Raw genomic sequence first — 17,481 nt, 5'->3', positions numbered from 1 at the left:
GTCTTTGAACTTTCAAACCCTTTCACAGTGTGTTTTCAGTTCATGAAAGTTAATTATAACCTTTTTGCTCTCCTAAAAATGTTTTATTCAGCGTTTGGTTGTCTATCTAGTCTATGCGTTAACCTCATGTTTAAAACGGTTTAAAACTGTGATCGTAATCTGGGAGAAAAAAGTTTCCCACAAAACGTAATTGAGAATGCAGTTTAGTTGTATGGGAACGTAATTTTGTAGAAGACAGGGTTGGCTTGGAAAAGGAGGGGAGAGGGGTATTCAGTTGGTTGCAATCTGCAACCTCACTACTAGATGCCACAAAATCCTACACACTGGTCCTTTAAGTTCATGGTCTGCATCAGACTGGTTCATGTAACAGTAGCAGCTGAAAGCTTTTTTGGGGGGTTCGTTTCATGCTCTCATGTTTAATGTGCCAGTATGTTGACCTAACAGCACAGACGGCAACTGAACAAAGAAAGCAGTTTGTCTGAGGCATCAGACTCATTGGCCCAGTCGATCCAAAGCTCGCCGCTGGTAAGAAACCCACGCTGACTGTCCGAGGTGAACGTGTGTTATAGTGAAGCCACAGGAGCAAGCGAAGCACCAAGAGAACATTTTGACCCTTTTGAGAGCCTGAAAATCAAACTGATTTACCATGTTATTTTTCAGTTTGAGTTGCACATTGAATCGCTGAGAAAGATCTGAGATGTGGAGCGATTCAGAGTTCTGGATCCAGTCTAATTGCACGGTGCATGTTGGGATGAATGTGAACCAAGCCTGTGATGTGTTGAGGCCAAGAGAATAAAAAAGAAAAAAGTGCAGCAAGACAATCAAAGCTGGGGTGAAGAAGAAGCACAGCTGGGAAACAATGATCTGAGCACATAATGTTAAACGCTGTGAAGGCTGAAAGCTATTTAACAGTGACAGCTTTTAAACAGTTGCGTGCTGGGATAAATATAAACATTTATGCACAAAAAAGTCGGCTAAAAGTCTATATTACAGCAGAAAAATACATGAGTTGAGTGAGATTTCACATTGTTTACAGAAAATCAAATGTGGCGAGCTGAACGAAGCACAACCTTACAGTAAAAACATCAACAAGTGGCCAAACGTGGTGACGACAACGCCAAGTAAATTCATCGCTTGCTGATGTGGCTTCACCGTCTTGAGCGTAACGACAGATGTGACCCTTTCATTTGTGAGGAAAAACAGGACTCATACCAGCATCAGACACATTCAAGGATGAACACAATGATATGGAGCAGAGGTGAAGTATTACTGAGAAAAGAAAACATGAATAGTGTTTATTCTCCATTGAGGTGTGTGCGGTCCCTTCGCAAAAAACATGACGACATCATCCCTGAAACAAGAACTGAGGGTTCGAAGAGGATGGGAATTGACAATGATGATGGAAAAATGAAAAAAACTTCAGTCTCAGGCTCTCAAGTCTCTGAAGAAAGCAGCTGTTGCCATATTCCCTCTCCCCCACGAAATATAGCCAAACATTTGTCAAGTTAAGGATATACTGTTGTTTCACGGCATACAATAAGCCAAAGACGTAGAGCTGAAATCATTTCAATATGATTCACTTTTTCTTTTCAGTCTTTAATTTAGTTTGACTCCCCTTTCCCGTCAGCCACCCAACTCATCAAAATCCCCTGCCAACTTCTTTCTGCGTGACAAAAAACAATGCAGTCAAAGAAAGAAAAAAAAACAACAACAAAAAAAGCTGTTCTGGCAGTCCAATAGTCTCTTCTTGCATTGTATTTGTTGACAGTGCAAAGACTAGATAATCAGCGGGTTGGTGTTTCCTCTGCGTGGTGAGGCAGAGTGATGGCTTTGAACCTGGGTTATTATCAGTCCTGTTATAGTCCAAGGTCTGGGAAAATTTGGGGTCATTTACGAGGGGAGGACAAAAAAAACGACAATCTGCCGAGCCTCGGGGCAGAAGAACTAAAAATATAGAAACACCATTCAACTGATGTCTAAAAGGTAACACCCGGGAGATTCTCTTCTCACATGAGCCAGTCACATGAATCTTTGCAGGGTTGAGGTGTGACGGTCAGGTTTGCCTGGGAAAGAAAGAAAGACTTATTTATTACCAGATCACTTTATCATTTACATAAAATACAGAAATCACATGGTGCTGATTCATAAAAGCTTTATACACTTCTGTAACTCTTCTCTGTACGAGGCAGGCAGTGCTGTACTTAAGATCAATTCTGACATTTTTCACTTTAGGTTACTTAAAGGTCTTATTGGTAACATTTTTATGTAGACAAATCATTTTTAAAAAATAACACATCCACAGAGGTTTTAGAAAGGTGCCAAATAAAAGTAGGACTTTTCCTGAAAAAAATGATTTGACTGTGAATTAATAATTTTTAAAATCTTGGCGGGTCCAAAAATCTATGTTTTGTTTATATTTATGGAAGATATCTGACGTTCGGTTCACACTTCTAACAAGTCTTGTGAGTCAATAGTAAAACAACGTTGGTATCACGTGGTATCTCTGCGTCGTAAGTTAGTGTGGAAAAAACAGATAAATGGCTGAGATTGACAGTAAGTGTCTGGCAACGACTTGTTGTAAAGTGAATGCAATGTAACGGGGGAGAATGAGACATCTAGTGGCTGAATGTTATCAAAGTTATCAATAGCACCTTTACTACTTCTACTACATTTCTGAATAATTGTACTTTTCACTCTATCACATTTATTTGAGAACCATATGTACTAGTTACTTTATAGATTAATATTTTACAAACAAAAATATATGATCTTAAAAAATGTGATGCTTTTATACATAAAACATATTTTCTGACCAACTACAACATTAAAACACTGTTTTATAATAGTAATGCAATAATATAATGTATACATTAACGTCCCACTCTGGAAGGGGCCGGTCTGCATAATGAGCACTTTTACTTTTGATACTTGAAGTACATTTTACTGATAACACCACTGTATTTTAACTTGTAATGCAATATATTTTTGTGTTATTTCTAAGTAAAGGATTTGAATACCCCTTCCACCACTGGGTGTTATTAATTTGAACGTATTCAATCTTCAACCTAAACTCAGTTACCAGTTTACACCTATTAGCTAAAACTAATGTACAACAGTCCTGTAATAAATTGCACTTTCATGAAGGATATAATGTTCAGTTTTTGTTCAATCTGCTCTAGAGAGGTGTTGATTCAACTTAATGATTATTTTAGAGGATGTAGTTTGTGGTGCTTTTTAGCTGAATTACATTATACTAACTTTGTATTATTTTGTCCACCCACTGTATTTATTGTCTTTTAGTTATATCGTACAATACATACAAACCCCAACGCACATATGGACAGACAAGGCATAACAACAATAACGCAAAATATCCTAATAATATTAATAAATAAAAATAAATAAGAAAAATAAATTAAAAAGGGGAGGAAGGGCATTCAAATAAAATCTAAAAATAAATAAATAAATAAAAGAATCCCTAGTATATGTCCATATACAATATAAAACTGGTAAAAAAAATAAAATGTGACACCATTATCAAGTTCCTCCACCCCATTTATATCAATGAAGGTAGGCTGAATAATTGAATCACCTCTGAACAGCAAACTGCATCCTCCAAAATGACCATAAAGTTGAATCAACACCAATCATTTATTTATCAAATGTCATGTCAAAGAGCTGCCACTAGATGTCAGTGCAGGCTGCTCTGGTTTGGCGCCTTGGCGGGCTCATTCCACGTCTCTATTATCAACACTGTGATCCACTTGTCCTCAGAGGACCTACTTAGGATGGATGAGCTGAGGGGCTAAATGCTGCACTGCATATTGTGCTAGATTGCAGCAGAGTAGCGAGGGCTTTGTTTGGCCAGGATTTGTTTTCTTTACAGGTTGCTGCCTCTGAGTCGGCAACAGAAAATGTGGTAGAGAGCAGCGTGTTCTTTTCTCTTCAAATCAAATAAACCCAGGACAAAGAAACAACCGGTTGTATCATCTGTGCCGGTGCTCATAACCTATATATTTTTGTCGCATGTGAAGCACGACGTCTGCCACCTGCATTTGTCGGGTTTTTGCAAACACTGCTGTCAGTTTGTGTTTTGTTTTCACCATCAGTCTTTTGTCTCTCCAACTAAGGGGGACTTACCGTTCTCACCTCCGCGGTGGTGGGTAGAGGGAGGGGGTTGCTGCTTGTTGGCTGGCAACAATAGCGGATGAGGAGAGACCTATGGCGAGTTGGAAAATTCCTATTTAGGTTCTGAATTTAGATGGCTGATTGCTAATTTAACAGTCTGCATCTACTTACAGTAAATATTCTGCACTGTGGAGCTTTTTTAATCTAACTGGCATTAATCTACTTTACATATATAGTACCTTATTAAGTACATAACATTCAGTGTCGTGAATCTATTGTCAAACAGCAGAGATGGGAGGACTGACCTGTGGCGTAGGACAGGTCATACTGCCCTGAGAGCAGGGGGTATCCCAGGTGGTGGTGAGAGGGCATGATGCGCTGGGAGGGCGAGGAACGTGGTCGGTCCACGTCTCGTTCTCTTTCCCTCTCGCGCTCCCTCTCCCGATCTCGCTCTCCCCCGGCTCCTCTGTCTTGCTCCCTCTCCCTCTCATGGGGCGGCTTGTCACCTACTGTGGGGGATTTGCTCTTGTACTGGCTGGCGTGCTGATGCAGGATATCCAGGGCTTTGGAGTCCGCCGCCGTTTTGGTGACAGTGGGGCTGGCGCGAGATTTGTCGCCGCCTTCATCACCTCCGGCCATTTTGCTGCCATACGGAGAAAACGGATAGCCTCCAGGAAGGTACGAACCTGAGAGTGATGAAGAATATCGATGGTTCAAAATTAGGTTTTTGTGGAAAGCAAATGGGACAATTGATGATTGACTATTCTTCTTTAATGCTCACATCAATCAAGCTGAATAGTTAACAATTGATTTCAGGTCACCAACTAGTCCATTTTGACTTCTGGATGAAATGTCACATCAACTACTTAAAATCCAGGTACTGACATTTAACAGTCTAGTAGCAGCATATGTTCTCAACATGGGATCATTTTGATCTTGAAAATTAAAAAAAAACCACATGTAAATATTGCAATGGGGTTGACCACAACTGCAACATGTAGCATTTCCACTTCATTTCAAGGAACGTGGCATAAGACCACCATTTTTCTCTTCGCAAGCTATCAATAGTACGGTTGCCATGTCTGCTGGTGAATCAGCAGCCATGTTGGTGTAATAAAAACTTGAGTATTTATTTATCTATTCCACATTTAGTATACACATGTACTATTCTTTGGGCTACATATATAAGGAATTTGATCCAGGAATTTGTGGATTTTGCAAACCCCTTCAATATTTCTGCAACAAAACTTAAAGGTACAGTGTGTAGGATTTGGCAGCATCTAGTGTTGTGGTTGCAGATTGCAACCAACTGAGTACCCCTCCTCTCACTCCTCCCTTTCCAAGATTGCGGTGAAGTGAGCCGCCGAGTGCAAAACCGTGGTAACGCTGTTCGCCTTGCTCAGAGGTCATCCTTACCATAATAACACTACTTTAGGCGCAACGGAAGTCCGATGGCGGCTGGCGGTACCACGGTTTTGCACTCTGTGGCTCACGTTACCGCAGTTTCACAAACATGTCGGAGAACTACGGTGGCCTTCAGGTAACTTAGAAACACTAAATGCTCTCTCTAGAGCCAGTGTTTGGTTTGTCCGTTTTGTGCTACTGTAGAAATGGTGGACTCCGTGAAGAGGACCCTCTCCCTATATAGATATGAAGGGCTCAATCTAAGCTAACGAAAACACAATTCTTAGTTTCAGGTGATTAAACACTAATGAAAACATAGTTTTGAATATTATATTCCATTTCTGCAAATAGATCCTCTGACATGCTACACACTGGCCATTTAAGAATGGAAGGATGACTTCAGTTTTACAAGTATATGTAAATTTTCCACATATAATAATACCAATTCAGAACCACAAAATCAATCCCTGATTGACTTGACCTATCTAACTACCATGCAGATTACTCCCATGCTGCGTTTTGCCCCCATCAAGCTCCACCAAATCATCGCAATTATTTCATGCTGTTTTACCATTTTCAAACATAACTGCAATTTCTAGTAAAACCACACCAAAATTGCTGCAAATTACATCTGAGTCAGTTCTGAATGAAATGATCACAAAAACACTCCGAGATCCTGCTGAGACCGGCACATACAGTTTTGATACACAATCTAAAGCTGCAATAACAAATCCGTAGAGCCATTGTGTTTTCAAAAAGCAGTACGAGACATTAAATTCTTCAAGCCATGTTGACTCTGTTTGCCTTTCTATCTTAGTACAGACCTTAAAATGTAGGTATTGCCAACAGCTTTATCATCATTCTAAAGCAGTGCTCATGTTAGTCTGGCATGTATTTGACCAAAAGAAACCATTGATGACGTGCACTAAATGATTAAACTCACGAGCCATAAGTTCAAACTAATTAACAAAAAGGATATAATAGAATTATTTTTCATATTGCATATTATTTTTCACTAGGAGTGTATTAAAACCCCCTACTATTTACATATATTTGTTAAGTTAATGTCATACCTGGGTAATTCTGCATCATGACTGAGGGCATGCCCCTGTATCCAGGGTGGTTGGGGTCATAGCCTTGTCCATAGGGGTAACCATGCATGTAGGGCATGTAGCCTTGGTGCTGTGCTAGTGGTGATGAGAACTGCATGTGGGGATTAGAACGAGAGTCTTTGCTCATGACCCGGTGGTCCTCGGAAGTGATTCTGGGATCACTGCCCTCTTTGCCGTCCTCCTTGGGCCCACTTTGACTGTCCTTGGGCCGGGGCCTGTCATCCTTTAATTTACGATCCCGTTCCCGCTCTCTGTCCCTTTCATCTTTCCATCGAGGTTGTTGCTGCTGGTGTTCGTCTTCCGCTTGGGGCTTCTGGCTCTCGGGGTACTGCTGAAGGCGGGAAAGAAGGTCCAAGTCAGTACAAATCAGCATATGCATATTGAAATACCGTAATTAATAGCCCGGGCTTTTATTTGCTTCAATCACTGAACTCCACCGGCGTATATTTGGGACAGGCGTCTATATGGGACAGGCCTTTAATTCCTTTCACACAAAACTCATGCTCAGCAAAGATGGGAAATACTATCAAACTGATTAATTAAACCAGTATGAATATCACTTGTATAAAAATTAAGCTATCGAATAACATATAAGTTATAAATCATTCATTTGATCTAGCAGCTCCGAGACAGTTAACGACGCTCGTTTTACGGCAACGGTATAACGACACAACACCTCTCTTTATCCTGTTGAAACCCACCTGCAAATTAGGGACAAGCCGAAAAGGGGTGAAAAAAGAAAAAGGTGGGGACACCTTTATTTTGTAGTGGACTTCACATGACAAAATTCACAACTTGGATTAATTTTGAATGAAAAACAGTTTTGATTTTTTTGATTGGTGGACCCTTACAAACAAAAGGAATAGAAATAATCGAGGAATGGACACACTCGTCAAACTTTATGACCGCTTCAAAGGTAAGGTGTCGCCACTTTTTATATGTCTCTATTGTTTACCGCTGTACTGAAGCTTAGAAGCTTAATAACGTTGACATTCTAATTATTATTATGAACAACTTACAGAAACATTGCGTGCCTTCTCTTTCTTTCTATCTCTCTCTTTCACACACGAGCTACGCGGTGCTCAGCGTCTCTGACTGTAATAGTCTCCGTCTTCAGTCCAAAAGTCAACATTTATTGAAAAAGGATCGATGTTAGCATTTCGAAAATTCACAACATGCTTCCATCCAACGAAACACTCTGCTTCAATCCATATTTGTTGGCGTTTATCCTTTCAAAAACTACATTTTCACTGGTCGAAAAACACTAAGGGAGGCACGCACCAAACGGGCGATTTAGCAACAATCAACAGCAACATAAATCTGAATGATACTTTGGTGCTCATGGTTTCCGTAAAATGAACTGGACGATTGAATTGTGGAGAATCTAACCGATCTAACAATGTGTAACATGTCCATATTGACAAAATTTACCGGGCGTTTAATTGAGATCTGCGTTTATTTGTCAAAACGTGTAGCTACAACTGGCGAGTAAAAGGGACTCTGCGTCTAATTTTCTATCTTAACGGTTCTAAAACATTCTCACAACAGATTCACAAGCATATATTCAAACACTGTTATGCTAGATTGGTGTTTACCTGTCTGTACCACATGGCCTGCTCCATCCCTGCCTGACCTCTGGACTCCAGTGCTTGCTTGGAGTCTTCCTTTCCATGGTGGCCCCCTTCGGTCAGCTTCATCTTTAGCCCTTCAGCTTGCTGGGACTTTGGGTCGTCCTTTATGCTCCCCATGGATTTGGAGGAGGGCTCAGAGGGTGAGTCCCTGGATTTGCTCGTGGGCTGCGGCGTCTTTCCAAGGTCTGACTGACTAGGGGCTTTGGAGAGGCTTGGCGGCATTGGGCTCTTTTGTTTCCACTCCTCCTTCATGGAGGCTTCTCGTTCTTTTATGGCTATGTCTGACTTCTTCTCAGCGCGATGCTGTTCAGCCATCTGCCGCTGCCGCTCCTCGTACTGTTGCCGGTAGGCTGGGTTGGTGTTTATCAAGTGGTTATGGTAGGCTTGATCGGGGTGGTAGGCATATGGGGGGACATAAGCATACTGGTTGTAGTAAAGAGGTTGCATGTACATGTTGGATCGCTGTTGGATGACTGAGGGTTGCTGCTGCGGTTGTTGCTGTTGTTGTTGTTGTTGTTGTTGTTGTTGCTGCTGCTGCTGCTGCTGTTGTTGCTGCTGCTGCTGTTGTTGTTGCTGCTGTTGTTGTTGTTGCTGCTGTTGCTGCTGGCCAGGAGCACTGATGTCAGGTTTGCGGTCTTCATGAACCTCAACCTTGACTTTTTCCTCAGCTTGGTCCAGGTCCTCTTCCCTTTTGATCTTAACCTGACCTTCAACCACCGGCGTGCCTGGATTGGGCCCACCAGGACTGGGATTTACGTAATTGGGTGAGTAATAGGTCTCATAGCCGGGATAGTACGGGGATTCTTTGCTGGGTGTCTGGTTTGGAAAGAGTGCCTTTTTGACACTTTCCCTGACGGCTTGGTCCTCTGACCTGACTTTGACGCCTTCTAGTTTCCCTTCACCATCCTCACCAGCATCTGAAATGTCTGAATATGCTGGGCTATTGGTTTTGACTGAAGAGTTGTCGGCACCATTCTGGTTCGCTGCGTGAAGTGGCGTGAGAGGCTGTGGCATCCCACTGCCATCTATCCGACTGGCTACACCAATGGATGGGCTAGGGGCATTGTCAGAAAAGCTGTAAATTTTGTCAGCCTCAGCCTTGATACTGGCCAAGCGACTCTGATGAGGATCTGAGGAACCATTGAGGAGTCCTTCCCCCTTATTTCCTTGATCAGGAGGTTCAGCGTATGGAAGCTTTGCTTCCTCCAGTTTCCCTCCCTTTCCCGGAGGCTTGGGGCTGTCAGCCTCCTTCCCACCATCTTTCTTCTTCTTGTCTTTCTTCTTCTTGTCTTTGGAGCTACCTGAGGCAGGATCTCCAATGGCAGGGGGTTTAGGCTGTGTGCCCTTCATTTGGGGACTTTTGGGAATCCCTTGTATCATTGGGGTAAGCCCCGGGGAAGAATTTGGGTTTCCAGGAGGAAAAGGGTACACCTGCTGGGATGCGGTCGAGCCAGGGCCAACGGGCCGTGGTGACTTCATGTTTTTCTGGGCCATTTTATCAGCCTTTGTGCCAGCCTTTTTAGACTTGTCTGATCCTCTCTTATCATCTATACCATCGTTACTGGCCTCATCAGTGAGGCATGGCCCATCTTCACACCCGTCCATCGGGGTAGCTCCCATCTCTGCATCTGTCTCAGCAATTTTCTTTTTACTCTGCTTTGAACCAAACTTGCCAGGAGATGGGGAAGGACTCTGAGCATCAAAGTTCCTGCCTTTTGGAGTAACTGAACGAGCTGGAGACAAGCATCCTTTCTGAGAGATAGACGCTCCATTACAGTTCCCTGGTTCAGGGTGGAGAGTCGAGTCCTCTCCATATTCACTGTCTCCGTCTATTTCCAACTTTATGTCATCATCATTGTGGGCACGGGCTTGGTGGTACTTGAGACCATTGATGTGCTTGTACTTCTTGTTGCAGTTCGGGTGTGGGCAGTCAATAAGAACTGGAGAGGGGCAGGTGCGATCAAGGGGAGGTGGAAGTGGCTCAGTCTTAATAGAAGGAATGGGGAGACCCGTTGGTCCCACCCCTCCACTGTTGGAGTTTGTCCGCATACGTTTGTTGCCTTTGGTGTCCTCTGAGCTGGAATTGGGTTCCATGTCCGAGGCTGGTTTGGTCTTACGTTTTCCAGCTGAGGAGGGACTAGCCTTGATGTCCTCTGTGTTGCTGTTAGGCGGCGTGCGGCGCTCTGATGGCGTCTGGCTGCCCCTCCGGCCCTTGCTGTTAGAGGCGGCACGCGTCTTGTTGTTGGCGGTGCCTTTGTTGTCTGATGAGTTGCTGTTCTCGTTGATCGGGGTGTTGCTATTCGGTCTCATTCGCTTACCTCGACCACGGCCATTCCTCATCTCCAGATCGCTTGTAGGGGATTCACAAAACCTGCAGTAGTGGCAAAAATCACGTGTAAGAATTACTGATGGTTGATTTCAATACAACTCAGCGCTTTAGTTTAGATTCTGAAATGATACAATTCAGCTACTCATTCATTCTTAAATTAATATTGCTGTGGGGACTGAATAATATAATGCCAATAAGTATTTAACTCCTTTAATATCACACCTACATTGTCATTGGTGCTGCAATTGTTTTAAGTGTAATAGAGAGTACACTTGTGTGTAATGTGATCTTCTGTTAAATACACTTGTATCTGGAAGGTCCAGATGTGTTTCACAGCTACTGTGTGAACTTCTGTTACCCTCATTATCTGCTGGGTAACCACACAGAATCAAAACATTTGATTCTCAAGGTAAAAGGAAAAAATTTCAGTTTTTTGGCAACTGTAACGCTCTCTAAAGGCCTTTATAGCTACGCTTTTGAAGACATTATTGTTCATCTCTATTCAAGACGTATGTACGAGGCTACTTCTGTGCTCGGACTTTCTAAAGTCTGTCTGTTCTTCACTGTTATTTACTGTATAGGCATGTCAAATTACATGTCCCAATTACACATCGTCTCATAGGAAATTCAGAAAATAAGTCATAACAGTAATATCAATGATGACAATGCTCTGGAGTTTAAGTCCTTTTGAGTCCAGAAGCCATAATAAACAGTGGCAATGATATCAAAATATGTACCCCATTGTTCTGTCCCTGTCCTCTCATAACAAACCAATCTGATATCTTGTGCACTGTACGTGAGTAAGCACTTCAAACAGAACCACATGACAACTCAAAGGCATGTAAACATCATTTGAAAAGACAGCAGTGAACATTCTTGCTGCTTTGTAATCAAAACATAGAGTCATTCAAATACTTAAAATAGCAGTTTGGCCTTATCTCTCCATAACAGTAATGTAATTATCTTTCAGCACAGCAGTGAAGGTTAGCAATCTGTGACAAAGAGAGACACTGGGCTGGTATGACTCACAGCTTCCTCTACGAGTCTCTCCAAACAATTTCAACCCCAGCAGGGGATGTGAATGCATCCATAGTCTGGCAGTGGTAGAGGAATTTAGACTCATTACAAGCCCAAGTTTATATTCAGCCCGTTGAAAGCTTTCTGAATTATTCATGGTGTGTCCCTAATGTAGTCGTGCTGCAAACTGTAAGACTATCTTGGTCCAAATACAGCCCAGCAAACCTCACTTACTGTGCAAACCTCACTTACTGAACATTACTGTGATATACTGTGATACATTAGTGTGATACAGCCTCTCCTTGTTTTCCATTAGCAATGCTTTAATCTTGATTTTTTTTTTTCTATTGCACTTAACCATGCATTTCAAATATAGATTTATATTTACATTTAGATTCGGTGCAGGTGCCCTAAATCAAAGCAAGTGCTTGGCAATGTATTTTACACAACCTGTGTATTTTGCATAACAAAGGCAAATATCCAGGAATTGCAAACACCTTAAGCTACCGCCCACATAACACCGATCTAAGAAATTGCAGCCTTTGTGATAGCGAATGTTATACAGTGTTGAGGAAAAGCTATTAGTCCAATAATTGGATTCTGCAATCTGGCTTGTTAGAGTAGCTTTCTATTTCCACTACTTCCTCCTGGGACATCAGCCGTTTGCCAATGAATCCTGCTTCCCCAGACTCCAGATAAAGGCTAACATGTACTTGGAGGGTCCAGCTGCACACAAGCGTGCGTGTTTGTGCATTAGGCCGTATATCCTTGAGCTGATGCTACTACAGCAGATTCATATCACACAGAATATGAAAAGGTTAAGAGACCAAGTGCAGTTTGGATAGAGAGACTGCATCAATGATTCATGGACTTTTTTTTCCTACCTTGACATTTATAACTACCGTGTGTGACAGTAAATTCTTTGTAGTGCAGATACTAGGCAAAAGGTTTGTGTAGCTTTAGTTTATAAAACAGAAAACAACAACGAGTGCAGATTCTATCTATCTTAGCTTAATTGTGCAAACAACAATAAACCATAAAATTACAATTCAGCATATTAAAACGAAACCAACATCAACGAACAGCAATAGTCCTTTACAGGGCGGCTGTGGCTCAGAGGGTAGAGCAGGTTGTCCACCAATCGGAAGGTCGGTGGTTCGATCCCTGGCTGCTATGGGTCACATGTCGATGTGTCCTTGAGCAAGACACTTAATCCCAAATTGCTCCTGAAGGCATAGCCATCGGTACGTGAATGAGTATTTAGATTAGATCCTGATGGGCAAAGTTGCCACCTTAGCAACCTCTGTCATCAATGTGTGTGTCGATGGGTGAATGTTGACATGTAGTGTAAAGCGCTTTGAGTGTTCGGAAGACTAGAAAAGCGCTATATAAATGCAAGTCCACTTAGCATTTACCATTCCTTACAACCTTAACTTATGCGTTGTCACTGGTTAGATTTTCAAAATGAGAAAAATAACAGCTTCAATCCCTGAAAAGCTACGTTAGCATCTTAGCATTAGTGATGGTTGCGTCCAATTACTTAACGTTATAGTTCCCTCAGAGGGGATTTAGAAGTTGGTGGCCGATTGAAAAAGACTAACCGAGATGGTTTTGGTGAGTTTTATTTTGTTTCTGTCGAGTTTGAATTAAGTGTGTTTTACGATACTCCGCTGCTAGAACAGCGGGGGAGGGGCCTAATGTAGGCCTCGAGCTACAAGTTGCAAAATGACTTTTACTTTACCACTAAAGATTCATCACTTGACATGACTGTCTGAGTCTCACTCCACTCGACCATAAAATATGCAGGTTGTGCAAAGAACTGGCAACGGCTTGTTGTGAAGTGAATGCAATGGAACGGGGGAGGGAGAGTGCGACATCTAGTGGCTGAATGTTATCATTAGCACCTTTGAATATCACTGTCTCTCCCTTGCTTTCTCCAGTTAAAATAAAAACCAAACAGGGAAATGCTCCTTACCTGGGGGGAGCCCAGTCATGCCGTGTACAGTCCAACAGAGTGCCCACATATGTCTTGTTTCTCCAAGTAACATTGACCACCAGCATGCCTGTGAGACAAGGAAACAAAGAGGTCATTTATTTTGTGTCAACTAGGCAAATAATGCACATCAGTGAATGTTTTACAGTGAGATTCATATATAATTGTCTATGTGTGCAAAAAGTGCATCGTGGCTGCTGCATCAGTGCGTTAATCTTTGCTAAAGGGTGTCACATGCAAGACAGTTATACAAGTCAAAGATCCTTTTTTAATCTTCTTCACACAGTAAAGCCGCAGGGGCAAGACTGAGTGATATCTCCTAAATGACTTGGAACAGACTCGACTGCAGTCAGCATTGTAGAACCTGTATAAGATACTGGCAGAAGGTCTCACTAAGAATGATCACACTGAGGTTACCGGGGAATATTCGCTGAACACCCTCTCCATTTAAATAAGCCATCTCACAGTGCAGGCGATTTCCCCGAAGGAGAATTATTTGGAGGCAAATATTTTTTTGCAGTCCTCTATCTCACTTTGCAAGCGCAGAAATGTACCACCTCGGGGAGAGTATGGATCTACTCCTACAGCTTCTTAAAAACAAACAAACAAACTCTTGGGTTAAACCAATTCAACGTGAGCGGTTCGGTTTGACAGACTGTAACTGAGTGCGCGAGAGAAGCTCCTTGACTTCACTGGTATTGCTGCAATCTGTCACACTTAGAAGCTCCTGTGTTGCCATTTGGCTAGTGTGAATTTGGTAGCACTCGGTGTGAGCTACACAATCCGACCTGACACCTGACCTCGCATTTAAAATCTAAAATTAGTTCCAGAAGATCACACGACTCTCTAAGTATGTTTCTCCTCAAGACACCAAAATACTTTTCATCAGCTTGCCATTAAAATGTCACAAGTATGCACATTCGTATCGCTAAACTGAAACCCTGCACTTTTTTTTGTACACATCCGACTGCAGTAAAATACTATTCATGTTAATGCAAATAATCACAGCGCAGAGTGGACAGCAGTGTAGAGGCAGATGATAATTTGCAGCTTTTGCACCTAAATTGCACAAGTAAATCATCAAGCAAACAGCTTCAGAGGATTAGGAGCAACGACCGTGCACAAAAACATTGTGAATTTATTGCCTCCACCATCCCCCCCTTCGCTCCCCGGTGGTGACCTCAGCTTGCCACTTCAGCACTGCAGAGAAACTGGAGGCTGCAGTGAGCTAACTTATCTAATGGCACAGGAATGCTGGCTGGCAGCTTCCGTCCCTCGGAGCATTTTATTAGCTTAGGAAACCTCTCTCGCTCACCCCATTTTCCCTCTCTCCTTCACCCTCACCCTCATTTCCTCTTTTCAATGGTATAACCATCCCCGGCGTACAATCTTTTTCCCTCCTACACACGAGTCACAGTTCAGACCTCATTTTTCTCTCGCTGCCTCCGGCATAAAGCGGCGAGTGTATAAGGCATTTATATATGTTTACAGGAACCTGCTGACACTTGGCCACAAGTCTCTTCCTTCACTCTGTGGCCTGAAAACAGGAGCGCTTGGTCAAAGCTAGGATGTCGTTGAGGGGAGGTTTTTCGAGTTCAGATTTCCGTCACATTAAAAGAACACAGACCTTTTCTAAAACGCCTTCAACAGTCCTCCAGCCCCCCGCCACCCCCCTAAGCTCTCCAAACACTCCAACACAAAATGGCCCTGGCAGCTGGTTGTGGCAGGATGTAAATCAAGGCAGGGCAGATGAATGAGTAGTCTTTCATGATGTGCAGGATCTAGTGTTCCCTGCTTTCTCTAGCGAGGGGTTTAGAAATTATACCATGAGTTGTTAAAAGTCTTTAATGACTTTAAATTAGCATTAGACTGTCTCCCCACTTCAGTAACTGTGACAATGGATGAGCATGGATGGAATTTAAGTGTTTCTGTTGCCAGTAATTAAAATATTCTGAAAGAAATAGTTCAACACTTAATCCTTTGCTTTTTTTGCCAACAGTTGAGAATGAGAACCACGTTTCAGGTCTTTATTCTAAGCTAAGACAATCAGCTGCTGGGAGTAGCTTTGTATTTAACCATTGGATGCATATAAGAAGTGGACGTAGTCACTGTGACGGCACCCATTGGTTTGTGGACTACCGTTTTGAAGCCTCGAGTGCAGCATTTTAGCTGCCGCCATTTTGTTTTTTTTGCCGTCACCATCTTGTTTTTCTTGCAACCAGAAGTGACATGAGAGGGTGGAGCTAAGTACAACCTAACGCTGAATAAGACAATTTTAGGCGGCCAAAAAAAAAAAAAAAAAAAATCACACTGTGAAAGGGTCAAAGCTTTGAGACAAAAACACGGACAACTCCTAGACCAGACAACGTCGTGGTAGCGACCTGTCAATCACAAGGTAGCCACGCCCTAAAGCATCCCCTGCTTTATGGTCTATTTGACTCAAAATGGGACCATAATTTACTAAATGAACATCATGCTGTATTGAAGAAGACTTGAAACTAGCAATTGAGACCATAAACTCACAATGTTTACAGTTGTAATAAATCAGTCTGATGCAGTCAATGAACTTAAAGGACCAGTGTGTAGGATTTAGTAGCATCTAATGGTGTGGTTGCAGATTGCAACCAAATCAATACCCCTCACCTCTCCCTTTCCAAGCCAACCCTGTCTACTCCAAAATTACATTCCCATTCAACTAAACTGCATTCTCAATTACGTTTTGTGGAAAACTTTTTTTCTCCCAGATTACAGTCACAGTCTTAAATATGTGGTTAACGCATAGACTGTATATAAGAAGTGGACGTAGTAACGGGGACATTGTTTTGAAGCTTTGAGTTCGGCCTAAAACATTTTTAGGCGAGCAAAAAGGTTATAATTAACTTTCATGAATGGAAAACACGCTGTGAAAGGGTTTGAAAGTTCAAAGACGAAAACATAGACAACTCCCAGACCGGTCAACGCAGAGGTAGCGACCTGTCAATCACAAGGTAGCCTAGCCCTAAAGCATCTCCTGTTTTATGGTCTATTTGACTCAAAATGGGACCATAATTTACTAAATGAACATCATGCTGTATTGAAGAAGACTTGAAACTAGTGATTGAGACCATAAACTCATGTTTACAATGTTTACTGAGGTAATAAATCAAATGAAAAGTAGGGTCATTTTCTCATAGACTTCTATACAATCAGACTACTTTTTGCAACCAGAGGAGTCGCCCCCTGCTGGCTGTTAGATAGAATGCAAGTTTAAGCTACTTAAGCATTGGCTTCACTTCTCAGACCCGCAGGTTGCCCACTGTATTTAACAGACAGAAAGCAAAAAACTTATTTCCCAAAATGTCAAACAATTCCTTCAAGGATCCTAATTTTCATACTACAGTACAGTACATGTACTTCAAAACGCACACTGAAGCACATTAAAAATTCTTATATTCCAAAATTAAATTAATTCCAATGAATGTGCATTTCATTCCAAGAGTTTTTTGACAATACAATAACCCATAATGATTGAGTGTAACATAAAAAACCAACATGGATACTAGCCTTGAGTCATCTTGAATTTTTAGCTTAGCACAGCAAGATTTTTAGATTTCTTGTTATTCCACCCACAGATTTACTCAAGCTCAGTGAAGTCCGACCTTTGGCTCAGATATCAAGGACTTTAACAATCTTGTTCTGCAGAAATCCCATGGCGTATCTGGCTGTTTGATACGGATCACTGTCCTGTCGGAACATAAATCTTTGTATCGGGTTCTCCTTTGGAAGTTCCCTGTATTTCCCTCAACTACAACAATTCTCAGGTGTCTGCCGGTGAAAAGCAGCCCACAGCGTAGGGTTGCAAACACTTTGTTTCATGAATGTGAAAGT

The 17,481-nt window shown here is 42.1% G+C and overlaps 1 protein-coding gene across 3 annotated transcripts in view; it reads right to left on the bottom strand.

Annotated features, from left to right (window-relative positions):
- The window catches only part of LOC119504337 (zinc finger protein 609-like), a 99,955-nt gene continuing 82,474 nt past the window's right edge, over positions 1 to 17,481 (bottom strand). The window contains exons 4-9 of one of the 3 annotated variants that reach the window (XM_037796419.1): positions 13,597 to 13,684; positions 8,240 to 10,646; positions 6,606 to 6,972; positions 4,434 to 4,814; positions 4,141 to 4,219; positions 1 to 2,063 (exon numbers count right to left, since the gene is read on the bottom strand). In XM_037796419.1, coding sequence (XP_037652347.1) covers positions 4,146 to 4,219; positions 4,434 to 4,814; positions 6,606 to 6,972; positions 8,240 to 10,646; positions 13,597 to 13,684 — 3,317 coding nt within the window. In that variant the 3' untranslated portion in view covers positions 1 to 2,063; positions 4,141 to 4,145. Of the gene's footprint in view, positions 2,064 to 4,140; positions 4,220 to 4,433; positions 4,815 to 6,605; positions 6,976 to 8,239; positions 10,647 to 13,596; positions 13,685 to 17,481 lie in introns of all 3 variants that reach the window. The other 2 variants (XM_037796408.1, XM_037796425.1) reach the window with 2 other exon arrangements.

This window comes from Sebastes umbrosus, chromosome 2 (genome assembly GCF_015220745.1).
Source record: "Sebastes umbrosus isolate fSebUmb1 chromosome 2, fSebUmb1.pri, whole genome shotgun sequence".
Taxonomy (NCBI): domain Eukaryota; kingdom Metazoa; phylum Chordata; class Actinopteri; order Perciformes; family Sebastidae; genus Sebastes; species Sebastes umbrosus.
The sequence above is the reverse complement of the archived record's forward strand: the minus strand, read 5'-3'. Positions and strand labels throughout refer to the sequence as shown.